Source organism: Lepisosteus platostomus, chromosome 8 (genome assembly GCF_059453375.1).
Source record: "Lepisosteus platostomus isolate fLepPlt1 chromosome 8, fLepPlt1.hap1, whole genome shotgun sequence".
Taxonomy (NCBI): Eukaryota; Metazoa; Chordata; class Actinopteri; order Semionotiformes; family Lepisosteidae; genus Lepisosteus; species Lepisosteus platostomus.
Genome location: NC_142618.1, coordinates 13,478,174 through 13,504,677, shown reverse-complemented (window position 1 = coordinate 13,504,677; position 26,504 = coordinate 13,478,174). Strand labels below are relative to the sequence as shown.

General features: G+C 42.4%; 2 protein-coding genes across 20 annotated transcripts in view; both read left to right on the top strand.

Moving 5' to 3' along the window:
* The window catches only part of dtna (dystrobrevin, alpha), a 146,922-nt gene extending 141,844 nt beyond the window's left edge, over positions 1-5,078 (top strand). For 15 of the 16 annotated variants that reach the window (XM_088642489.1, XM_088642504.1, XM_088642503.1 and 12 more), the window contains one exon: positions 69-5,078. In XM_088642489.1, the coding sequence (XP_088498615.1) occupies positions 69-233 (165 nt within the window). In that variant the 3' untranslated portion in view covers positions 234-5,078. The remainder of the gene's footprint in view (positions 1-68) is intronic. The other variant, XM_088642498.1, reaches the window with a different exon arrangement.
* Positions 5,079-11,763: 6,685 nt separating this feature from the next.
* mapre2 (microtubule-associated protein, RP/EB family, member 2) overlaps positions 11,764-26,504 on the top strand; it is a 50,044-nt gene continuing 35,303 nt past the window's right edge. The window contains exons 1-2 of one of the 4 annotated variants that reach the window (XM_088642486.1): positions 11,764-11,852; positions 20,614-20,668. Coding sequence is in view for 2 of the 4 variants with exons in the window: in XM_088642485.1 (XP_088498611.1) it covers positions 26,310-26,431 (122 nt within the window). In the remaining 2 variants the exon portion in view is untranslated. Of the gene's footprint in view, positions 11,853-18,175; positions 18,285-20,613; positions 20,669-25,926; positions 26,432-26,504 lie in introns of those variants that run through there. The other 3 variants (XM_088642487.1, XM_088642485.1, XM_088642488.1) reach the window with 3 other exon arrangements.

Genomic DNA, 26,504 nt, shown 5'->3' with positions numbered 1-26,504 from the left:
CTGGAGGAAACCAAAAAGCGGGCAGATTTTTTCTTTTTGCCCCCACAAACACCTTTCCTTCTCCGTAGGTGAGCTACAGCCAAACCGACGAGGAGAGCTACGTGAGGACGGACGACGAGGAGAGCTGTATCCGCACGGACGACGAAGAGGGCCTGCTGGCCCAGAGCGAGGAGTGGAATGAACACATGCGCCGTCTCTTGAACAGCAGAGCCTGCAGCAGCTCGGACAACTAGAGCACTGTAACTTCTCAAGATTGTAGTTAGTTGTGTGTTTTAAACAAATCGAAGCTTTTCATTTAACGCTGTTCCTTTTTTAATAACAGCATCTTCAGTATCATCATTCATTCAAGCCAACAGGACAAGTAACACAAAGAGCAGGTCAGGTGCTGTTGTTTTAAACAATAGCAGTATTATTATAATCGTTATAATGGTTGCTATTACAGTTACTCTTCAGATTAGTACTTAGTTATTTTGCACACACTGTATACAATCAATGCTTGGTTTACATCTGAAATACTAGTATCCTTTCCAAATAGAAAAGCTTTTTTTAGTTTTTTTTTTAATAGAACTAGTTGTAATACTTACAGTAGGTACACTTAAAAAATCATCTGTGTGCATATTTCAGATCCAAAACGACACAACACAGTTCAAGTAAAAAGCTTTTCTTTACATTACATCACAAGACTCTTTGCCTAAGATAGTTAAAACTATAACCAAGGACCCAATCCAGAATTTAGAATAGAACCGTTTTTATTACAGCTACTCAGCCATATTGGTCTTGTAAATATATATATTTTTGCCTGATACAGAATTTCAAACATGAACTAGTGACACTGCTAAAAATAAATTATATATGTAAAAATCTAGTTTTTAATCCACAACATATCGAAGTGAAAACTGTGAACCAGTCTGGAGAATCTCAATAACAGAGCTGTCTATATACCACAGGTGCCATAAAATCCAATTGACTTTGAGAATTAGTGTTCAATCTTCCATTTTGTCTTTTGGGTTGGTGTTTTTTATTGTTGATCCAAGCATGTGTAAAGAAAAGGGGATAATAGATATTAGACGTACATTGTTTTGAAGCATACAGCTTTATTTTTTAGTGTAAAAGTGAACTTGCTGTTCTGTTTTTTTTAATTATTTTCAACTGTGTGCACTGCCTACGATTCCCATAGGGCCCTGCATGTTCTTCACTGTGCGATATTGCACAGTTGCTCATGGGAGTTTGGACTAGCCAAAAGAAGCAAAGGCAACAATAGATGTATAACTATAAGATTATAAGAGCTGACATTTAAAATACGCCACTGATTTAATAAGCTTTTTAAAGCCATGGAGATATTGGAATTGGTATTCAAGGCTTTGAAACGGGTCTTTTCAGTTCTTCATTTCACTGCATCTCTGAAGAAGACATTAAATAACAGTTCACGTTCATTCTTTTTTTAATTTGAGCAGAGAAATTTGAACACAGAATTTCAAATGGTCTTTACAGGTTTCGAGGTTGGATTGTTGGTACTGATAGTCGTATGCCACTTTGAACAGTGACAGAGAACACAGATGTTGTGTGTGTTGACAGCACTGGAAATTCTTTACATTTGAAATGCATCTGATCTTGACTTTTTTCAGTAAACAAGAGCAACATAAACCAAGGAACAGTGTTCTGTAAGTGCTTTTATGGTAACCTCCGGAAGAATGCTCTCAAAATGATTTACTGGATTGTTAGAAACCTGAATGAATATTTGAATTTTGTTTTAGTGATGTCTTTGGTTGACAAATAGTGCTGAGTCTGTTTTCAAGGGTCCTCTTCACAAAATGATCACAAGTAACTACTATACTTCAGAATATGGGCTTGAACTAGAGGCACACTATTTCCACATTTATAGTAATTGTGGTCATATATAGTTATATATAGTATTTATAGGAAAGAAGCTCTTATAATCTAAAAACTGACAAGACACTCTGACTGCTTCGGTGATGGTTTCAGAGAGGTTACATTTTCTCAAACATAACTTGGACATGACGCACACAGTTTTCTTACCAAGCCAAACCATTTTTTTCACTTGATGGAGATGCAGACCTTTAACTTCCACCTCACTCTCCTGAGTGAGGAGACTAAATGAAGATATCGGATACAGAAGTGCTTGTTCAAGCTCATCTGAAGCAAGGCATCCACATTCAGCATTTAAATCACTTTGTTGTACATCACCAATGTCTCGGTGTGCTAAAATAAGAGGATTGTTGAATGTTCTTGTTTTCTGTGTTTGGTTTGTATTTGAATAGAGGTGTGCTTCTGACCCAGTTAAAATTGTGCTTCACTCCTCTTGCAAAGCCAAGGGCCTAAGCAGCTGTACAAATCTGTTCTCTTACAGAAATGGAACCTGCACGGTTGGGCATGTTCCAATACTATATGTGCCATTTTGCAACCCTCACTCTACAATTCAGCCTTAAATTTCATTCTTGTGTTGCTACACAGAGCAGGGCACTTGTGAGTTAGTAAAACCTAAATGGAATGATAGCACAGGAATATGATACCAGTTGACTCAGGATAAATACCCACAGCATATATAGCTAAATCAGTTTAAAAAACATTTCCTCACTTTGCATGGATGTTTATTTCTTAACTTTTTTTGTTAGACTGTAACATATTTTGAAGCAGGAGCAGAGGAAAAAGACATTTATAATTGCTCTGATGTAATTGTATGTTGTAGTATTGAAGTACGTTTCCAGCATATAAGTATGTACATTTCTTTCAGTTACCTGTGTCAGTTACGGCACCATTCTCACACATAGAGAAGGAGAAGGGTAAAAATAATAACCTTCGATTTCATCTGTTCACTGAATTATGCCTTTTTTTTCTTTGTCCTACAAGAGCCCTTTGTACAAAGCAAAAGAAAAATCTCAGACAATACAGAAGAGTTTCTATCGTAAAACCTTACACATGTACAGATATGTACACACTGGCTGAAGTTTGCACATCCCTTGTAAATAATGAGAAAATGTTCATTCTCTGGTTAATAAATAACAGTGATGATGCGCGTAAAGCAAACAAACTGATGTTTATGCATATTTGAAAAAATCAATCGAAAGTCCAAGGACAAATTTCTGTAACGGGTATAGAAACTTTCACTGTCTATAACTGTAAATAGGTAAAGGAAATCTTTCTAATCGAGACCCCCTAGGACAACAGTAGCTGTTGGTATTGCAACAACAGTATTGGGCCTCACAGCAACACCTTGTTGTCACTTTAGGATAAAGGATCTTTTTAACAGCTCCCTGGACTAGAGTGCAGGAGGAGTGTGTAATAGGGAGCTGGCAGGTAGTTTGACGTTCAGCCTGTTACACTTGCATTTCTGCCAATGTACTGTATATTCACGCCTGCAGCAGCCTGATGTCCTGCTCGGGGTGTGACTGGAGATGGAACTCTGTCCATCTCTCTTGCCCTTCCTGTTCCCTGTCAGCAAAGGACTGGGTGTTTGGAGTTTCAATATATGGTCAGGGACAATTGTTTTAAGGCACTGTCTATCTGTCTGTCGCCCGCAGTTCTTTTGGTTGTAAACACAATTAACCATACGAAGACTCCAAAGCTTTCACTATGTAAGCAACAGCTAGTTCTAGTTTAAACCGATAATTAGAAATATACTTAGAGAGCTAAATTAGGGACTTTCACCACTGGTTGTGTTCAAGGTTGACTTTCTCGTGGAAGGAAATGACACAAGGGTGACGTGGATGTGAAGTTCATTTGATGAAGAGCTCAGTTTGTTAAAGAAACAGCTTACCAGGCAGGAGACAATATATGCAACGTGTGTGGCAGGGTGTCCTGGAATGTAATTCATTCAGAGCAGATAAGTAGAGACGTTTTAAGGTTCTTTTTTTATTGGATGCAATTTCATACACTTTCAAATATGGAAAATTCCTCTTAACGGGAGTCCGTTGCCTTTTAAAGTGATAACCTTGTGTGTTCGGTCCTGCATGTATCAGATGAATACGGAAAGCCCATATCCTTGAATCGAGTAACAAACGCAAATACAAATGCACAGTTTTCACATGCGCGGTTCAATAAGTCTTTCAAATGAACGTTTCTGTCACCCTGAACAGGGTTTTCTGCTGTGTGCCGTCTGCTCGAGAAGGGGTTTCAGAGCAGAGGTGTCCTGTGCTGGGACGGGGGGGGACCAGTGTGTGCAGGTTCTCATCCCAACTCAGCTCCTAATGAGCTAAACTCAGCTGCTTGTTGGCCTAACTGGACCAGTTGAACAGCGTGTCCAAGCTCTAGGTTCTGCTGCGTTCAGAGACCTTGAAAGCCTAAAGAGCCATTGGCCCTGCAGGACCAGAACTGGACACTCCTGCCGCAGGGCTGTGGCGACTGAGTCTTTGTTGAGAATGGTACGACTTCTCTTACAGTACGAAAGGCTGAGAGTCTATTTGGAGCCACAGACAAGTAGCTGTGTCCAGGGAGGCTCTTAGTCTTGGGAAGCTGGGAGCAGATGGGAACTTTCTGCACACAGCCTGGCTCTGCCCATCTTTCAGTACACTGTGGCCATGTCTAGGTCTGCCTAACTCGGAGGCCAGACCCCTTATTTATTTTCTGTGTTTTCTTTCTCCCCGTTTTTCATAAGATCACGCCTGTAGTGTTGTTGTGTAAATACTGCGAAACATGGTTGCAGGAATGGAAGAAAAAAAAAAGCTTACAGATAAAAATATGGTTCACTCAGCTGAAATAAGCTGTATGTACGAAACCGCCTTTGTCCTGAATATTAAGGGCATTGTATTCTGAACCAAAAATGTAAAAACTGTCCAGTCACCATGACTAACTATACGAAACCTTTTAACGTTACTACTGTACTTGACACCACTAGAAGTAATATACTAAGTGTGGAAACACTAAATAATTCTGATTTCACATCATTCATTGGTATTGTAATAGAACTACTGATGTCTGTTTTGTATTGTTGTTAAGTATTGTTTTTTTGTGTGTTGGAAACAACTGGGACATGTTATATTTTGAAGTGATTAAAATATTTAACTGTGTGTCTGTATTTTGGAATGGAATTATTACTTCATTAAAAAGAGGATTTTTAAAAAGCTAAGCATGCTTTATTAAAGTATCCCTCACCTTCCACCCCACCTCTCAATTAAGTAACGTGCAACATTACTTCAGGACTCCACTCAGAAGAAAATCTGATTCAGTTTTAAAAAATAATTTCTGTACATTAGAACTGTAATGAAACATACCAGGTGAAGCACTCAACTAAGAGAAAAGTAACTTACAGCATGGTCACCTTTTCTGAAGTAAATATGTTTAATTGATCTAATAGTGACTGATATTTGTTATCCTTTTTCATTTTTAATTTCTTCGGCTGACTGAAGTTGAGTTTAAGAGTGACAGAAATCCTGCAAACACACGGATATGATGGGACAGCCCTGGTCTAGAACGTTATTTTTTTAAAACAAAAAGGTCTAGAAAAATAATTGAATATTAATTTTACTGCTTGCCACTAGGTGTCTCTCTTCTTCAGGAAACTTAAAACACACTAAGCAATCAGTACAGTACTAGTCGGTTATAATCATTAATTTCACTGTTTAAAACTGCGAAAGGGAAGAACGTCCTCCTCCACAACAGAAAGATGACAATGAAAAGGAGAGATAATATGCTGATTCCCACATTTACAGTGAAGTCCGACTTATGAAGGTAAGGGAAGATCTCAACATTGGGGAGAATTAAAATAGTAAAGCCTTGTAATAACTGACTCTTAATGTCTTATTAAAGGTTTCAGAATGTGGCACAATTTTGGAATATTTGCTAGCATTCTGTTTCACAGTTTTCTATCGGAAGGTTTCAGAAATCAAATGCCAATATCCTTGTGGACTTAATGTATTGTGTTTTAAGATGTCTCAGAGACAGAGATTTGACCACACTCTGTTGTAATAAAAGAAACCATATAAAAGTAATAATAATAATTGCTTACACTTATATAGTGCTTTTCTGGACACTCCACTCAAAGCGCTTTACAGGTAATGGGGACTCCTCTCCACCACCAGTGTGCAGCCCCACCTGGATGATGTGACAGCAGCTATAATGCACCAGTACTCTCACCACACACCAGCTCTCAGGGGGGAGGAGAGCAGAGTAATGTAGCCAATTCATAGATGGGGATTATTAGGAGGCCATGATTGGTAAAGACCAGGGGGAAATTTGGCCAGGATGCCGGGGTTACACCCCTACTCTTTTCAAGAAACACCCTGGGATTTTTAATGACCACAAAGAGTCAGGACCTCGGCTTTACGTCTCATCCGAAGGACGATAGTGTATATGATGAGTTACTTGAGTGTCTGTGGTAGTGGAATTCCTCACCCCCACCCACACTGATCACAGGAGCACTATTTTACAATGAAGGTTAAGAACTGTAAGCCTGTGAACATTTAAAAGGACAGGTCACCTTTGTTTTGTGTTTCTTCATAGATCCATCCAGTTAAAGTTCAACGCTTTTTATACGATGTTCACAACACTGAGGAAACATACAGTGCACATCCAAGGCAAGTAAGCAGCTTTCTGAATTTGTGCCACGGCTCTTTGTAGCATTTAAAATGGAAATACCTGGACTGAAAAGGTCTGTTTCCCCACCAGTTTATATGGAAACTGAAGCCAGGAGTTCCCTATACCTGATTCTGGAGTCTCACACACACATACCTGCTGGATTGCATTTCTGCCTGTCTTAATTACTTAATTGAAGCCATGATTGAGCTCACAAGATGCGTGGTTGGTTTGGATTGGATAGCTTTTTTGCTCTGCTTTTAAAGGGTTGGGATTTTATTTTATTTCTGAAATGCTTTAGTGAAAAGGCAACATCCAATGTGTTTAAGAGCTAGAAAGAGTAGAAAAAGTTAAAGGTTAAAATAAAAGCTGTCATTAAGTCAAAGGAACAAGTAATAGGTTTATGCCATGCTGAAAAGATAAGAGAGAAAACACGTTTCGGGTGTGGAGCCTCCTTCGGGGGTGTGTGTTATTAAGTCAGTTAAGGGGTATGGCTGTGTCACTGAGTGTTGGCCTGGAACAAAAACCAGGAGGTGTGTAGTCTTCCAGGATCAGGACTGGGAACCCACTGAGCTCTGAGTCTTGGGAGAAAAAACACAGGTCTTCAGCTGCAGAGAAAGTCCTGTGATGAGCCTCTGACAAGAATCAAAACAGATGGGCCTAGCACTTGCTACACAGCAAGAAAAACAAGCTGCAGTGTGCATCAGGAGCTGTCAAATAACCGCTGCTCAAACAGGTGAAGTGCAAAACTGCATATGGGAGCTTGTTTTCTTAACACAGCTGTGGATACTACAGGCAATCTATAAATGGCAGATTTAAGTACAAAACTGTGTTAAAGGGTGTCACAGTTGTAACACTGTTACGGCTCCTGGTATAGGCCCGGGACAGCCAGGAGTCCCCTTCGATGTGCAACACAACACATTTTTAATAGCCACGTTCATCTGTGAGCGAAAATTTCCGTGTCTCGTCTTTTTCCGTTGCTGTTGTGGATTACCCTAGTAAAAGCCCGGTCAAAAATGGCCAATCAGTAATCGAGTAAGTAATATGTTTCGGGAGCGCAGAAAAGAAGAGCGGAATAAGATATCTCGAAACGGGTACGTCACATCAAGTCACCATGACGATGCATTTGTATTTTATCTGGTTTGGAGCCCGTCGGATCCGTGTAACTAGCGAACGGTAAACGGTAGGCAAGTCACAATGTCGAGCTGGACACGTAGACTACTGGTGGTCTTTTACTAGAATTTAACACGTTTCCCTGCTAAAAATCAGCGCTGCTCCGCCAAAACAAGCGTGAAGCAAATGTGGAGCACATAAAGACTGCTTAGCAATTATACGTAATCGGCATTAAAGCGCATTGTTTTCCTTGCGGTTTGTCCTGTATTTTATTAAATGGGGGGTCTGTGAACACAACCTGTAGCCCTTCGGATTGCAGTCGCCCTCCCAGTGACAGCGGCAGTAGCAGAGAGGAGCTTTTCAGAGCTCAAGTGGATTAAAACACACCTGAGGTCAGCCCTGACAAAAGAGACCGTCTCAGTGGACTGGCCATGGTGAGCATCGGCCATGATGAGGTGGCCAGCTGCTGCTGTATGAAGATGTAAATGGTGATATTGCCTCCAGAAGCCCAGGCGAATTGATTTTTGTTAACGTTTTTTTAATCTGATGTTCCCAACTGCAAAAATGTACTGATCTCACCTCCCTTGTTACTTAGTGCACTTATTTCTTACACTATGACATTCATTTCTACAATTCCTTTCTACAGAGTTTTCAATACGATATTCTGTAAGTCAGGATTTGCTATCATTTTGAAGTAACAGAGATCCTGATTATCGATATTTATTGTGATCGATGTTCCTATTCATGACTTTCAATGTTAAAATACGTTATCCTTGTAAAACGTGTGCTTCTTGTTCTTGATTGTAAATCATTATGTGTTCTTCAGAGCTGGTCAATATAAATTTTCTAGTTGAATAATTCATGTATCTAATTGTTCTAAACAGTACAGTTAGTTTGGGGTGGGAGCTGATGATAGTAGTGTATGTGCAAATAGGGAGATCTTCCCTTGTGCTCCCAAACGTGAGGGCCAGCCCTACCAGAAGGTTATGACAAGCCAAGAAAAATAAACAGCAACCTACTGTAAGATGCAACCCCTAGATGGTAAAACATCTATATAAAGCGTAAGTGTACATTTCCAGCTTCTTTAAAATGACTCATTCTGCTAGGCTGAAGTATCGTTCAGCCAGGCCTATCCTACACACTGCATCTATTGCAATGGATTTGTGTCTCTCTGCACGCGATAATCTACCCAATCAGTTATAAATCCAGTCCATTCATCCACCTAAGCATCCGTTTGCTAACAGCTTTATCCAGTACAGCGTCACAGGGGAGCTGAAGCACTATCCCAGCAAGCAGCAGGCACAAGGCAGGATTCGCCCTGGGCCAGAAGCCAGCTCCGGCACTTACACAACCACACGAGGCGCAGTTTTCCCAGAGGCCAACTAACCTGCCAGCGTTTCTTTGAACTGTGGGAGGAAACCAGAGCACAAGGGGAGAACATACAAACCCCACACAGATAGCACCCCAGGAATTGGACCCCGGGCCCCAACGCTGCAATACTAACCACTGCACCACTGCGCCCATAGGCGAGAGCGAGTCTTCATGAACCCCAAGGGGGCAGTTTGATTTTACAGCAGCAGTTGGCGTGCGGACGGAAAAAACAAAACACGACGACAACAACAACACGCATCCACATTTGCGTAGAAAATCAAGTGTTAAGTAAATCCCTCCATTTTCTTATCGCTTCTTCCAATTTAGGGTCACGGGAGAGCCGGTGCCAATCCCAGTATGCAACAGGTGCACCAGAGGGGTGCCGGTACATGACAGGGGAGACACACAGACGCACGCACACACTCACAGCAGGCCCAGTTTTCCCAGAAGCCAATGAATGTGCCACAGTCCAGTAACATACTGGTAGGTTAATTCCCAGTTAACTTTCCCCTATGTTGTTGGACTGTGGGACATACAGTAGATAGCACCGCAGGAATTGAACCCAGGGCCCAAGTATCCTTTAAATAGGTGGAATGTTTAATGCTTTTATCTTTTATGATCTCTTGAGGCGAGAAAAATCTCTTGGCTCCCTTCAAGAAATGCAGCTGACACTTCCTGGATGATTCATTAAGGAGAACAAGTATTTGCCCTTTCATTGGCATGGCCTACAAACGAAAAAAAAAAAAGAAAGAAAAGGTATTCCTGAGAAAATCTAGCACTTTTGATTGAATTCAGGAGTGTGTGAGTATCAGTAAAGGCTCATGGAAACCTACAAGTGTAAGTATGAGGATTGCATCGGAAGATGTAGAAGTTTGATTATAATGTCTTCCTTTAGCAATTTAATTTCCTTTACCAAATCTTTTTTTTTTCTAGACATTGGGATATGATTAAATATCACATTATGCTATTATTATCACTGTGAAAAAATAAACATTTCTATTCTTACATTGTCTGTTTTTGATAGTTTCTGTATTTTTTTCTTTGGCCTAATTTTTTTAAGAAGTCATCAGGGATGATTAGTTGCCTCGATAAATAAGCTAACAAAATGTCATTTACAGAAAGGGAAAATGTAGCATTTGGAAAAAGAGAACTGACAATATTATATAGATAAATTCTGCCATTTTTATTTACATGTAATTTCCGTGCTCATAAATCTTTAATAAAAATGTGATGTTTTATTAATATTCTGAAAAGCATCCTACTGTCTGTTGGCAGCGTTAACTTTCTCAGAGCTCAAAACATTATTTCTGCTTTCATTATTAATGTACTTGTTGGGCACCTTTTTAACTGAGGCACATTATACATAATAATGATGTCAAACCATAGACATAAGGAAATTTCACTAAACGGTCTTGGCTTTTGTCACGTCTCGCGAAACTCCTCGTCGCCTGATACTTCATTTATTTATTTAAAAAATAAATCCTGAGAAAAATACTGAGCAATCAATTAAAAAAAAAAGGTTTTCCTACATTTAAACTGCGGCCTCGAATCCTGAGTAATTGTTTTTTTTTGCTCAGATGCAGCTCCTTTGCTCCCTGGGACGTCTCTGCATAATTAAAGCACAGCCGTCTGCGATTCGAGACCCCCCACGTCTTCACCCAGGAGGTCACAGACACAAAGAGAACAGGGCTCTCGGTGTTGGGGGTCCGTGCGGTGTACGGGCCCGATGCAGGCGATGCAGCCCGGCTCCCCCATTGCCCAGGGAACACAGGTAGAACTGGCACAGGGGTGCCAGTCAGACGAGCGCCACCAACACAGAGGCCGCGCAGTGGGGCGCCCCTTCTGACCCCCTTCTGCGCCGATAATCAGAGAGGAACAGCAGCTCTTGAGCACCAGGAGACCCTGCCTGGTGCCTGGTTAGGCACGCTATAGTTCTCACATGTCCGCATCTGCCGTCGTTAAGGTGCGGGGGGGTTTCTGGCGTGTTTTTTTTTTTATTTAAGGCCTTTTAACTTTGTAATTTAAAAAAAAAAGCTTTAAAATATCCTTGGTTGTACACAAGTTTTCCAAAACCAGTACCTGCGACCACTCCCAACAAAAACCGGATTTTTCCACCCCTTGTCATATCTCCAGTACTGTATTTTGTTAACTCTCGATTTTTTCTTCTTTCTTTCTCATGTTTCGGGAGGGGGAAATCATTTAAAAAAACACACACTGTGGTATTTGTGGTGATCTGGTCAGGAGGAGAATGAAGATAATGCAGACGCCTCTGGAAAAAGACGGACCTTTTCCTTATAGAGTCAGCTCCTGCTATCGGGGTGACTAGACAGAAGGGGACGTTTCTGCCGCTTGAAAATAAACGACTGCGAAAGCTTAGGTTGTGAGCTACCAGGACTCCTAGTACTACAGCGTGCGTTTAATCGTTGTTAGCGTGGGATGAGCGCATAGTGCTGAAGAGCAAGAAATTAGCACCGGTATTGCTTTTGAGTAATTCCCCCAAATCGCCAACATATTATGTCATTTCCATGTCACAGCTGACCGATAACGGCGCGGGAACTTCGCCGTGTCTATGCAGAACGGCAGTAAAAAAAGAAAACTCAAACAATTCAGAGGCGAACGGAGAAAGCCCTGCAGAGAAACCAATTAGCTAAAAGGAGTCGGGGCTGGCCATTGAGCCCGGGTCTCATTCATTCCGCCGTCTGGAGCAGAGGGAGCCGGCCAGCCCCCCCTCCGCTCGCCGCGGTCACGTGGGGCAGGGCGAGCGCGAGCGAGGGTGGGGTGAATGAAGAAAGGAGCCGCTTGTCACCCGCACACACGGCAAGCGGAGGGAGCGCGAGCGGGTGAGTCAAGTGGATTTAAAGATGCACTCTCCCCCATTGCAGTCGTGTTTGAGAGCGGGTCGGCCCGGCTGCCCAACAGCTGGACTCTCTCGGGCGTCCGTCTTCGCCTTACCGGTCTCGACGTTTCCGTCAGTGCCGGCTTTGAAAAACACAGATAGTGGGATGCATGCGTTAGGGACCGGTCTGCCCGGTGTGGGGGGTATGGTTTTGTTTCACGCATGAAGCGCACGGTAAAGTTGACAGAACGGTGCACATGCCCGCTCGGGCTCTATCAGGTGAATCCACGCAGTTAGCCTGTGGTGTGGCGTGTAAAAGCAGCAGTGTCCGAGACTCTTCACCGTGAAGTTGCTGTATATCTATGCCTCTTAAGAGGGGAGACGTTTTTGAAACAACTCTCTGGGTTTGCGGGTTGATTTTCAAATACGAGATCAAAAGGCAAAGTTTATCTAGAATGAAAGACAGATGTGGAATCCGCCGGATATGCGATAGTGAGGATATACATGTATGGGGAATGCAAGTTTGCATCTTGAATATAATTTAAATGATGAATGAGAGAGATACAGTGCGTGATTATTCCATTCATTAGCGTGCACCTGCAGATGCTTAAGGTTGGTATCCTAAATACTAGATTTACTGCCTGTGCAGTGCCTCGTTTCTATTTTAGCCTTACTATAAGCCTCATGATAGTATTCTCTTTTGTAGGAAACATGTTCGCAATATTCCTTTAAGACAGGCCGAGACGTAAGCTACTAGGCGCGGCGTTGCCTGGGAGGTGGATACATTTTATCGAAAATGAAAGCAAAATGGGTGTAATACAGTCCGCACTGTCTAGTTCTCCATAATCTGCTTATATTTATTGTACACACAGACTTTGATAGACCATGTATGTAATTAGTTTTTCCGCCTTAAAAATAGCAAAGCAGTTGCATTATTGTATAAAATGCTTCTGATCATCACAGTTTTTGCAAAAGCATTTAAACTATAATAAAAACTACGTCCGAAAGGGCTCGTCTTCCCTCATAGTATTTCAGTGTGGTTTTAAGTTTCTGTGCAGAAGTTATCGAGCGCTCCGTAGTTCCTTTTACTCCGATATGTGTGAACTGTTTTTTTTTTCCAGTAACCATCACAGCTTGTAGTGGACCTTGGATTATTCGCTGTTGTAAACTGAATGACTAGTCATACCACTGGGATTTAATTTCTTTAATTTTCAAAAAAAGGTCAGTTTTTTTTGCTGTTAGCCGCGGTTGGCCCAATTTGTTTATTGCCGTGTTGCATTTTGAATTAACGTGCACATTTATGACACATCCCGGAAATGTGTGGAGTTGATTGAATGAGATATTCTCCAGGGCTGTTCACGCCCGAGGCAGGTGATGACACGCCTGACTGCCGTGTGGACCGCTTTACGAAGGGCGCGGCTATTTGTAATAGCACTATAGTGATAGTACTACTATATGACTGAAATTCTTTATTTTCAGGTGGTGCGGGCGTTAGGACGTTGAAGCAGTTGATTTCCCCTGCAATTGCGTCGATTTAGCGGCATTTAATTATGTTATGTTGTTAATGCCGGTATAACTTAATAAGCGTTCCGAGGTTAGTGCGTATCTTATGTATTTCAGTACATTGGAGGCTAATATTACATATGTTTCTTTAAATCATACCTACCAAAAAGATGGTACTTCGGTTAGCACTCAGCCTCGTAAACTTTATGCACTTGCCTGTATGTGCTGTGACCTAGTTCACAACGTGTGTGTATTCTTTCTCTTTTATTTCCTAACATGACCAATACTCATGGCTAGTGCTTTATACATCATAAAGGTAGAAAGAACCGTCGTTTCTCCGAGCTCGGAAGAGATTCCTGGGGTTCAGTCCCCGTTGCGTCTCAATGAGGGAGCAACAGGGACTGACCACTTCTTTAACTGGTACCGACGTTTGGTCCCTGTGAGGAACCTATATCATAAGTATTATTAGCTAAACTATTCTGTAATATTTTTACGGAATAATAGAACTTGAATCGGTTAGGTATGTAAATTATATATTTTTTTCTGCATCTATCGAGCTCTTTTGTCTCATTAAATTCAAAAGGGTGTAGAAAAAACTCTGCCCACTCTTTATGATGCTTTTTTTTGTGTGTGTCTGCTACATATGCTTGTGTTTTCCAAACTGGATATTCTTAGCGTGGTGCTCTTCTCTGTTAAATGATGATGGCACCAGTCAGTGGAAATCCTCTGGAAGGCCATAAAAGAGGCTGTTTTGGTTTGCTCATCAAGCAATATGGAGTTTTCCCAACAGGAGTTACCATAAGTCAGGTCAAGGAAGGCTCTTTCAAAATCAATAGAATTGTCTTGATCGATCTCCTTAGGAAGTCTGAAGAAAACATACAGTACACTCACTCTTTGCTCTGCCTGTTGGCGTGGTGAATTGATATTCAAGACATCTCAGATTTGGCAATTAATGTTTTCATTGACGCTAGAATGGAAGTTGTTGCACTTGGTTTTACATTTAATCCTGCACATTGAAATTCTGTTTAGTTCAAAATAAATTTTGCTGTGGTTAATCTCCTTTTTAATGGGGAAACACCAGTCTTCCAAGTTTTCATGCCAGTTATGATCGTAATGCAACAAATGAACAATTTAAATTGGAAGTCAGATCTCCTTTTTTGATGATTTGAATCTGTTGCTAATTGAAAAGTAGTAGGATGTCTGCCTCTCTAGGACTAGAGCGGCTCATCCCCGCTGTAGTGCGAAGTTCCCAAATTCACATCTCCCAGTTAAAATAACCAGTGTTCCTAGACCACTATTTAAGGTGGAACTGAGCACCTTATCGTAAAACCTAAATGAGTATCAGGGTCCCGTTCTGTGTGTAGTTTTGTATCATGGAGCTGAATTCCTAGTGATTAATCGATAGACTGGTTAGAGAGAGAGGAAGAGGTGATCTGTGTGGTGGCGGAGCGAATTCTTACCGTCCTGAGAGTGACATCGTTCAGGAAACCCGCAGACCTGACCAGGGTCTCCCATCATTGGATGCTTTTAAACTTCTCATTTTTTTTAAATAAAAAATAGCTCCACAGTACAGCACATCCAAGGAAAATGCTATTAATTCCCACAAAGAAATTGAAATGGAGTGGTTGGTGTTAATGCGTAATATTTTATGACTTTATGAGCTCGTGTTCAGTAGTGCTTCCATACAGTGGCAGCCAAGGTTTGGCCCTGGAGATCCTGTGGGTTTTTCTTAAACTTTTTAGGGCAGGGGTGGCCAAATCTGGACCTGGAAAACCACCGTCTGTCAAGGCTTATAGATCACCCTAAAATCATCAGTGGATAAAGACATGGAACATGTCCTGATTCTTGCCGTGCACCCACCTGAAATAGGGAGAATTGAGCACAACAAATGATGTTGTTCTAACATGGCCAAACGTGTCTGCAAAGTGCACAGAAACCGAAGCTGATATACGGGTGCTTTTGGCTCATATTCATCTTTTGATCTGAAATACAGATCTCATCAGGACACAGCAGCAGTGATGCATTTCACTCCACTGTCCCAATACCTGTGCTTTTCCCTGTATTTAAAAGAGCAGGATTTAAGTGAAGGAATGTTATTGTATGTTAAAATGTGTCGCAGTAGTAGGGCCTCATTTCAAATTTTGTGTACAGTTTTAGTCACCGCACTATTGAAAAGATATTGCTGCTCTGAATTCAGCCCAGAAAAGAACAGCCTGTATAGTTTTGAATAGAGAAGCCAGTGGAGAGACCTGATATAAATATTTAAAATCTTCAAAGGGACAGTCAACCCAGTAGATTGGAGTGAACGGTTAATTATTAACAAGTGGACGCAAGTGAAAACTATGTGGATATGCCTTTAAGAGTGAGAACAGAAGGCACTCTTTTTACCCAGAGGACTGTGGGAGTCTGGAACATTTCTAAGCATTTAATTCTTCTAGGGAAACTTGGACCAAACATTTAGTGGTTCAGTTCAAATTGACAACAATACACATTCATTTCTTGTCTCCTTCAAAATTGGATCTCTGAGAAAACCAGATCTTCCTGTAGAACTGAACAACTTCTTTCTATTTTATGCACGCCCGAGGGGAAAGTTTGAGATTTCACAGATCCGACAACTGCAGTAAGTGTTTGAACCCCTGGAGGGTCTGACCCTTCTGATTTCTGTTCGAGCGGTGATCTTAATCACTTCAGATCAGGGTTAGGCAACACTAGCGCTTGAATACCACATTTGTTTCTGATTTTCAGACGTTAATGACTTAATTGAACCAATCGAGTGAATAGGAAGCCAAATCACTTGCGTTTTCCTGGTCTTCTTGATCTTGATCTTTAGCCACTAAAACCAACAGGAACCTGACAATCAAGCACCAGGAATGTCAGTCTATTGCTTAGATAATTTGAGCCCTTTAACCAAACTGCGTGCTACGTTGATTTTTGTGGGCCTTTTTTTTCAATCATCTATCGATCTAATTTGGATTCCCAAACTGTTTTAAGAGTCAGTTCTCTGGCAATGACTCGTGTACGCGCTAGCGCTGTAGGGTCTTTCCGCCGTTTGACGTGCTGCAGACTTCGCAGACCCCAACAGGAAAGCCGAACTGGAGGAGAGTTCGGCCGCAGGCCTGCGGGTGCCTGACCTGTCACGGGAGTCGCTCTTCGCAGGACAGCCAGAACGGCCCAGTCCGACTAATCGCCCGCCTACCCCGATGCCGCTCCAATCGCTTGCTTTCCCCTGAGGAGCGCTGGTCCCCGTCGGCTAGCGACAACATGGCACAGGTGCTGCCTAGCAACAGCCCGGCCAATCGGCTCCGTCTGAGCCCCAGGCGGGTGCCATCGGTGGTTGAGTCAGTCGGGAGCACCCAGTGATTTAACCTGTTTCGCCTGTTTCTGCCCTCTAGCCTTGGTTTAAAAATACGCATCTGATGGTGGTTTGTTCCCTGGACATCTAGCAAATGCAGAGTACTTTTCAGATCAATTCAATTCAATTCATGACCGATGAATTACAGTGTTGCCGACGTGTACAGTTAACACAGCATCTACAGACATTTCTATACACATACACCACACAGAACATTATTGAGAGACAGGCTCACTGTCCTTCAGGCTGTGACAGGAGATGATCACGTTCTGGGCTGCCAGCTCAGTTGAGTTCCCTACCCCCTCTCCTAGCTGGATTGGGAGCTATTCTAATTCTGGGGTTAGGATTGTTATTTTTGGGAAGAATGTTCATCTAATCCCAGAGCATTTCTCCCTGTGCAGCAGAAACTGCACCTCTGTCTCCGCTTCTCTCTGCTGGTAGTGGGAGGACAGGCTGTCTTCTCTGGGCAGCCAGATCTGTCTATGTCCAGATTGTGGTCACTGAGTCTGTACTGTATGTCCTCAGGGTCTGTTTCTCTTTGTTGCTTCTTAACATGGTCAAATATTCAGATAGCATATGTTGTCTGTTTACGGTCCTGTAGCATTCCAGTTTATGTTGTGTTTGTGTGTCGATATTGTTGTTTGATCTGTCCTCTATTAAGTTGTTACTCCTTTGTTGCTTTCTGAATAACCCTTATTAGCTGACTGATGAACTATGTCGAGACAAAGGTGGGATTGACACTGCATTTAACACTCACTATGAGGAGAGTTTAAGGGAAGGACTTAGTAGCCGAGAAGAGAGAAGTCTGTTTGATTGAAGACTCAGTTGTAATAAAAACTAGAAGTCATAGTTGACCTCCATCACCAGTATTCAATACCATTAGCCTGCAGTATCTCAGTTCTGTGGGATAAAATCAGTCTAAATACATTCCAGAACCTCACCTTGATTCAGCTGGACAGTATGTGCTTCAAGACATAAACTTTAATTTCACGCGATAGTTTCCGATTATAGTCTACCATGGTGAGAGTGTGTGTGAGAGTAAAGGGAGCTCATGTCTAACTGAATGTGGCTTTTGCTGAGCAGTGGAAGTACAATAAAGTCCCCAAAGAACGATCAGATCAAGGGCTGGTTTATCAAAAGGTTCATGTTCTTAATGAGCTCTCTCTGCCGTGTTCTTCATTATAGCCTCATGGTTGGCAATTATCAGTGTGAAAATACTGAGAGTTTTAAAAGTGCTCGGAGTTGGAGCACCATTGCAGGCGCTGGAGCCTCTCTAGTGGCTGTTTCATGGAGTTCTACCACGTTTTGTGTTGTGTCCACACAGGCAAGGATTCCCTTTCACGAGCTGCCGTGCCTGACTCTGGAGACCACAGCGTGTCACGGGACAGTGTGAAACAGAGTAGACCGCACAGCAGCGGGGTTAAAAATAAACGCGCTGGACAAGTCATTCCTGATTTAGCCTGCTACTCGCGTCAACAACATGAAAAGGAGCTAAGATGTCTGTGGCACACTGCTTTATTCCATATCGATTGTAACGAGAAAGGACCAGGCTTTGGGGGGGAGCTTTTCTCCTGGAGATCAGTAAGTCTGCTGCCAAGAACCTCTCTAGTAGCATCAGGACATATCCCTCCCAGGAGCAGGCCACGCCGGAGATGATAGGATCAGCAAACAAGGCCTTCTTTTCCCAAAATGTAGCTCCAGAAGTGCAGCCCTGGGCAAAATAGACTTATCTGTCGTGCCTGCTGAGGTTACAGTTGTTGAAGCGGAAAGTTTCAAGTAAAAATGAAAAGGCTTTGTTGTGCTTTAAGGCTTCAATTAGGTTCCCATATCCCACAAACATTTATTTCTTATTTTGCAGAATCTTTTAGAGCAAGTTCTTGTTTAAATTGGGTCCTCTTTTTATTCTGACTCCCATTCCTTTTCCATTCGGAAATGTCTGTGTGGAGGTACTGGTGAGAAATTATATTTCTTTCTCTGCTGCTGGTTCTCTCACTTGTTGGATTCTGTTTTACTTTAACAAAATAAGTAAATCGACCACTCTTGATGAAGGAGCACAAGTACGGGATAGTATGGATTGGAGGATCCTCAATGGCAGCGTCTTTTGTTTGATTGTTTTTTGACTCATGGCAGTGGAGTAAGTCACAGTGTAGGTTTCCTTTTTGCACAGATGAATTTCCTACTCTGACTATATCCTTTCATTTGTATTTGCAGTTTAGTTTCATCCACAGAGTTTCTTTCCGATGTTTCAGTTCAACTTAAGCTTTATTATCCCCTGGGGGAAGTTGTTGACACTGTCCAATACAATGAAAGAACAAGGACAGAGAAACAACACTGGCAAAGAATACAGGAAAACGGTTCTACGTGCTATGAGAGCGATTTTACACGCACAGAGTGAGATTTCAGAGGGGATGAAAGGTTCTCTGAGTTTAACATTATGCCCGGTGACGCACAGGCGTCTCCCAGATGGCAGTAGTGTATAGTCACAGGAGTTTGCTGCTTGTCTAGGAGGGGGTAGTATGTGACAGAACAGCTATGGGAACACCTGGAGGGACAGCGATGGAGGAGGCTTGGCGATTGATATCGCCGATACCCAACTCAGTTGTACTCCGCTGATCCTGTAATCAGTGATTGCCACTCTACAGTACGTGTATTATCTTTGTGTGCATTGTGTCTTTTCATTCCAGTAGAGACAAAAAATCCCGCCTGAAACCTCCCTAGAAGGCAGGCGAAACACAACCACCCTTCTTCTCATTCGATCTAGTTTGTTCTTTCAGGTTATTTAGTAGCTGTTTGATCTGTGCCTTCTTTTGCAAATTAATTGTATCGATCCACATGTGAGTTTTAAAAAAGAGCCTGCTAGAGTTTGGTAACCTTCAGGTGCCAAGCTTGTGATTTCTGTCTTGCTCGCCTGTGTCCTTCAGCACTGCTGAAGTCCATGTTTTTTCAAGCCAGAGACAAACGTCACAACTGAGGCTAACGCATCTTAACCCAGCAGGAGTATTGATTTTTTTAAATTGTTTTAGTCAAATTGGTTCTTTTGTCTGAGGCAGGGGTGGATACAGTTGTATGCTGCCTGGGGCACCTACCTCAGCAGAATTTACTTATCATCTCCCTGGTGGTAAGGGTACACCGGTTTCCTCCCCCAATCTCGAGTAGTCCGTTAATTGGCTACTCTAATATATCCATTCATTGAGTGGAGAGGAGGGCTGGGTGATGTACAGTAGCTCATTTTCCGCCTAACAGGAGTGGCTATGCTACAGGCTGAGCTCATACGCCTGGGACAAGGTTTTGATGAAGACAGCAATTGGATTTTTTTGCAATCCAGCTACTTTCTGTAATACAGAGGACTAATTTTTCATTATGCCTAGCAAATTAAGTGACGTATAATTATATCCGTGTCCTCCATTGTAGAGCACCAATCCTCAGTCAAGAGAATTATGTAAGTACAAAAAGGCCAAAGTGGTAGTAGGATATTTAAATAAGTCCCATTATTCTTTGTAAACTGTTATTTTTCTTTACTCAAGAGCCTGATTGTTAGCATTACTCTTGGAGGGGGGGGGGAATCAATATTTTAACTGCTGAAAAGCAATAGGAAACGACACAAAGGGTTGTCTTTTAGAATGTCGCTGTGTGTAGAGACCACTTTGCTTCAACAGATTTAATGGGACAGAAAAGTAGCTACTGAAAGCAACACAATCGACTGCAATGCTCGCATTGTGGTACCACCTCATACTGCAGTCATGGGAGTCACATCTGTTGGCCGCAAACACACCCTCAACAGATTGCTATTGTGTTCATTGTTGAATAGAACTACTGTTCCTAAGGGCACCACTTATACCCAGTTAGCATCCCCAGATTCGAGTCATTGTATCCTTTTATCCAGCTGAGGTTTGTCTTTTTCTTTTCTTAGATCAGCTAAGGACTGCTGACAACACATTCAGTATTGGCTGGACTGCATGAAAAAGGTAAGAGTGCGTTCTTACGTTCTGCAGTGTTCAGCGAAAGAAATAAACCGCCCCACGCCAAGATGGATTGAGGGAGGTCTTGTTGGAACCCTGCCTCCGGGTTTCAGTTTGTTCGCCCTGCTGTTGCGTTGTGTCCTGGAACAGAGAGGGGTACCATCTTCCTTGCAGGTCCGTCTGTGTGCAGTGATGGGTTCGGGGAGAAACTGTTGTGAAGCCGCTTTGCAATTTTGTGATCCATAAAATGAATGGAAATATAAACTGCACTGGGTGTATCCTGCCTTGTGCCCGTTGCTTGCCAGGATAGGCTCTGGCTCCCCAGCGATCCTGCGTTGGATAAAGCACTTAGAAAATGGAGAGAGAAACTGCACTGGACTCGCAAAGTGATATACTCTGTAAAACGCTGCCAAAATGTGTTTTGATTTCAGCTGTAAGCCGGTGCCAGCTCCCGTTTTCAGATCCAACAGAATTTGTGAAAAATATCAAAACGCAGGAGCGACAGCTCAAATGTTAGCACGGTCTCTCGGCGGTAATTTCTGCTGTGTGCTTTTGTGTCCGCTAGGACCGTTTTATTTTAATTGGAAGTGCAGATTTTGCAGTAGAGCTCATAACTTTGGTCCCTGTATCTTATCTGTATCAGCAGCCTTATCACCCTGCAACTCACAACTGGTAGCCCACTGAAGCTAAGCAGGTGTGAGCCTGGTCAGTACCTGGATGAGAGACCTCCTGGGAAAAACTAAGGTTGCTGCTGGAAGAGGTATTAGTGGGGCCAGCAGGGGGTCCCAGTATAGTGACGAGGACACTATACTGTAAACAGGCGCCGTCCTTCGGATGAGACGTAAAACCGAGGTCCTGACTCTCTGTGGTCATTAAAAATCCCAGGGCGTTTCTCGAAAAGAGTAGGGGTGTAACCCCGGCGTCCTGGCCAAATTTCCCATTGGCCCTTACCATGGTCTCCTAATAATCCCCATCTATGAATAGGCTTCATTACTCTGCTCTCCTCCCCCTGAGAGCTGGCGTGTGGTGAGGGTTCTGGCGCACTATGGCTGCCGTCGCATCATCCAGGTGGATGCTGCACATTGGTGGTGGTGGAGGGGAGTCCCCATTACCTGTAAAGCGCTTTGAGTGGAGTGTCCAGAAAAGCGCTATATAAATGTAAGCAATTATTATTATTATTATTATTATTATTATTATTATTATTATTAACTATCGTAACTGGTCAAATAAACAAATAGCACCAAATTGTGTAACCTTCATCTAATAACTTCCTGGAATTCCAGGAAAACACGCTATCAAGGTAGATGATGCACTATTCTCATTTTCTCGTGTTATATAGTATAAGGTTCAGTTATATGTTACGATATCACATGCTATGTCCTATGCTTTATAGTAATGCAGTAGCTAGTTACTAATTGTATATACATACATCAATACATCACCGGTAACCACAGTTTGTGGCAATCCAGCATTTCTTCATATTGTTAAGCTAATTAAAATTCATTGGCATAAAGCTGGGTTAGCACTCTCTGATGTCATTGGAACTTCAGTAAGAGGTGTTTCGGTTTACTGCCAAAATGAGGAAATTACATCGCTGGTAAAGTAGCACAAAAGACCTTGCATTTACACCTGCCCTTTAATTTCTGAACGTCCAGATTATGAATTTTCACTCTGAAGCGTGCATTTTCATTCCGTTCTTAATTCGCAATGAGATTTGAGCTACAACTCAGGACCTCAGTGCAACTGCATTTTTAAACTTTCTTCACAATTTTTTTTTTGCCTTAACCACTGTCCCAGGGTAAATAGGGTAATTATAATGAAAAAAGCAATAATGTCCTTACTTTGAGAATTCAGGGCATTGTTAGGATGAAAACAAGTAATGCTGGCTGATTTTCTAAACCTGGGGAGCAGATTGGAAGGGTTAACATGCAAAGTAACGGGGGTTTTGTTTTCGGTTTCCGAATTTCCACCTTATGAACAGTTTTTGAGGCATAAATCATCAATCGCTTTATTCAGCACAGGGCTGCAGGAGAGATGGAGCTTACACCAAGGATATACCACTATACCAAGCAAAGGGCACAAGGCAGGGTACACCCTGAACAGAATGCCAGTCCATCAGAGGGCACACACTCACGCCAGGGCCAATTTTCCCAGAAGCCAATAAACCTGCCATTATGCCTTTGGACTGTGGGAGGAAACCCATACAAATGCAGGGAGAGCATACAAACTCCACACAGATAGCACCACGGGTATGAAATTGGACCCAGGCCCCTCTGTGCTGCTATACTAACAACAGCACCACTGTGATGCCCACAGGCTTAATCAGTGCCTACTTAATTAGTACATGTTAGCGAGCCATTGAACCAGGGCTTGCAGAATTGGTCTCAATCTGAATGCGGTGTACTACCCTGAAGCTCCATTCGGAGTAAATAAGCACTTGACAAGGGCTACTTTTCGAAACCTACAAATTCTGTAATTTATTTAGCACTGTTAAGACATTCTTTAATACAACCCAATCATGCTGTGCAAAAAGGGTAGAATGATGATTTTATACTGCAGCTATGAAAAACATGATCAGTCTTTCAACGCTGTCGGCGTTGTTAATTTGTTCTACCGGCTTTTTGAAAAAAACTAAAACTTCCCTTGAGTTGTAACATGAAGAAATTGTGAATTAAATATGAACTCCAACCTACGAAAGTGGCAGGCTGGTCTATTCCAACACTACTGCCTTCCAGTCAGTTTAATTCCCTAGAGCCTCGATGTAATTTTGGTAGCGCTTTAGCTGAAATTTGTCGGGAAGGTTACATTTTGAGTATTGCCGCAAGAAATGAGCCTTTTCAGAGTAACTGGTATGTTATCAGGAAAGCGTGAGTGAGGGATATGAAAGAACTTTTTTTGTTGGAAAGTCTGAGATGTTGGTGGCCGCGTCGGCGGGGGTTTTCCATACCGAAGTGACAAAACGCTGAGAAAACATTCCTGCTTTTTCTCTCCATTTTCCGTTTTTATGAAGTGGCTTCGTCCGTTATTGGCTCATGTTCCAAACGTCGTGTACTTCAACAGTCCTACTGAAGTATTCATTTGGTCTTGGCAGAGGAGACTCTGGTAGCGTTTTTGTTTTTTTTAAATTAAGTGTTATGGAAACGGGTTTGTATCGCAGATTCACAAGGTTATATGGTGCTTTTTAATAACTGACATTTTGCTACAAAAGTGTACAAAAGGGTTATGTTTAAGAATATAGAAGTTAAATGGTATTCGTTTCAAAATATGCAGTTTGGAGTTTTGTCCCATGTTTCCGTGTTTAGTTTTCTCTTCTTGGTAGGGATTATTGATTACGTTCAATAACAACATAAATGTTATGTTTAAAAAGGGCTAGGTATGATCTGGGTGAGGTGAATATACAACCAGGGCTCTCCCTGTGGTGGCTCATTGAAATCTGTGTGCATGGAATTTCCTGAACGCACGATGGCGCCAGTGAGCTTGTCGGAAAAGGCTTTCCTGTTATTAATATAAGCCTTTTCCCTCGTAAACGTCGGAACTAATATGTAGTTTCAGGAGAAATACAGGTGTGATGGATCGCAAGGATAAAGCCCTATATATTCCAGTTCCGTGGTGATGTCTATATACAGTAATAGTATTTTTAAAAGATTCACGAGTGCACCGTGGCAGTGGACAAAATCTCACCTTTAGAAAATCTTATAAAAATTGGCAGTGGTATAGCGTGGACATAATAAACTACTACTGAATACAGTGTGAAATTTGTGTGGCAAAACATGGTACTGTGGGAACCATATGAAAAGCTATGGTATAAACGAATAAAATATTGGGATACCGTGAAGGTACTGACTATACTAGAAAAGATAGTTAAATGTGTGTTTACTGTAAATCTAAAGGACTACACAAGCGGTACATCAAAACCATTGAATACACACGCGGGAGGTTAAATTAAAGTACCAATAAATTCCAGTTCCAGTAAATTCTAGCCTAAAGTCCCGTGTGAATTTGTTTTCATGATTTGACTGCATTTGACCTAAAGAAAAAAGATGGTTATATATAGCAAAAATGCATTGTAATCGTTGCTTCATATGCAGTGTCCTTGTTAACGCTTTGTTGGTAAAATTGCGAAATTGCATCACTAAAATATCTTAAGCATGCTGACTCAGTTGATACCCGAAATGCCATTTGAACATTAACTGTACTAAGCAGTGGCCGTGAGTTTTTGTCTGTATACACTAAGCTATGGTATAGGCTCGGTTGTGTATCGGATTTCTCTCTACGTTTTCGTCTTTGCCCGTTAGCCGTTGCAGCTCCTTGCTGTAACTGTATTTTATCTCAAAGCGCAAAAGATGAAAAGTGTATCATTTACATCCCAGCACTGAAAGGGGCGATGAAGTGCTGCTTGTCTACTGTTAATCAATAAACCGGGCAAACCATACCATGTGGCCAATAATATATATTTTTTTTATATTGAATATTTATATTATTATTGTAAAATACTGTTTCGCGCATTTTTTTCTGAATCATATTAAGGAAAAAAATATTAATATAAGTTCAACTTCCTGTTGTTTTTTTTTTATTTCCCTATGTGCTATCAATTGTAAAGGCCATTTCAGAGACTGCATATAATTAAAGTTGTTTCAGCAGCAAAATGCTTCAGGTTTTTAAGATGAAAATACTGTAGCCTATTTTGTGTCTTGTTTGGTGTGCCACCATTTTAAGTAACGTCGTTCCTGGACGCTGTAGTGTTTATCAATATGTGTGACATATTGTCAGGTTGGGCATTTGAAACTACAAGAGTATACATTTCCGTTAGCTGTTTGTTAATCTATAGTCTTTGGTTTAAGCAGTTTTTAAGTGTCAAAAGACCAGTAATCCTTTGCGAACGAATCCATTATACAGTAACAACACCGTCAAGTGAAGGAAATAGGCCCAAGCTTTCTAACAAATTATTTTATGTTGTTATTATACCTGAAGTGTACTGTTCTGTTAAGAAGTAATGAACCGTATTTCGTAACGCAGTTTATCAGCATCAGTAGTGGCAGGTTGAAAATGGTCATAACCGAGGCAAGCCTTCGAAAAGGAAGTGACAAAGGCAAAGGATGTCTTTCAGAAGGAAGAGACAGATAACGGCGTGGAGGGGGGAGGTGGTGCTGAGGAGGAGGAGGAGGGGGTAGTGTACGCTGCCGCACAAGCAGATACTATTAGACCTGCCTCCCCACGCCATTATGCGAGATACATAACGGTGGACAGACGTGTGGGGGGGGGCTGCGTCGCTGCTGTTCTCCTCGGGTTGCGTTCAGCGGCCCCGGGGAGGTCGCCGGTTACCATGGCGAAGACCACTTCCACCCCACCCCCTTCGCCTGTGGCTCCCGGCGTCACGTGACCAGGATGCTGCTGCTGCCGCTGCCGCCGCCGCCGCTGCTGCTGCTCCTGCTCCTCCGGGGCTGCGCCTGACGTCACGGGAGAAGGAGAGCCAGCCCGTGTGTGTGTGTGTGTGAGCGTGCGCGCGCGCGCGCGTGCGGGAGCGAGCGAGCGAGAGAGAGACACTGTGGAGAGAGAAAGCAGGCAGCGAGCAGAGGCGACTCGCACACCAGCCTCCTTTCCGCACGCAAGAGGGAACAGAGATTCTGTTCAGTTCGGGGTAGCCCCAATGCCCGGTCCCACCCAAGCACTGTCCCCCAATGGAGAGAATAACAACGACATCATCCAGGACAACGGCACCAACATCATCCCCTTCAGGAAGCACACGGTGCGAGGGGAGCGCGCCTACAGGTAAGCGGGCGCTCTTCTGAGCCCGGGGCGGTCAGCTGGGAGCGGGGCTGCAGTCGAATCGGGAAATGCGGAG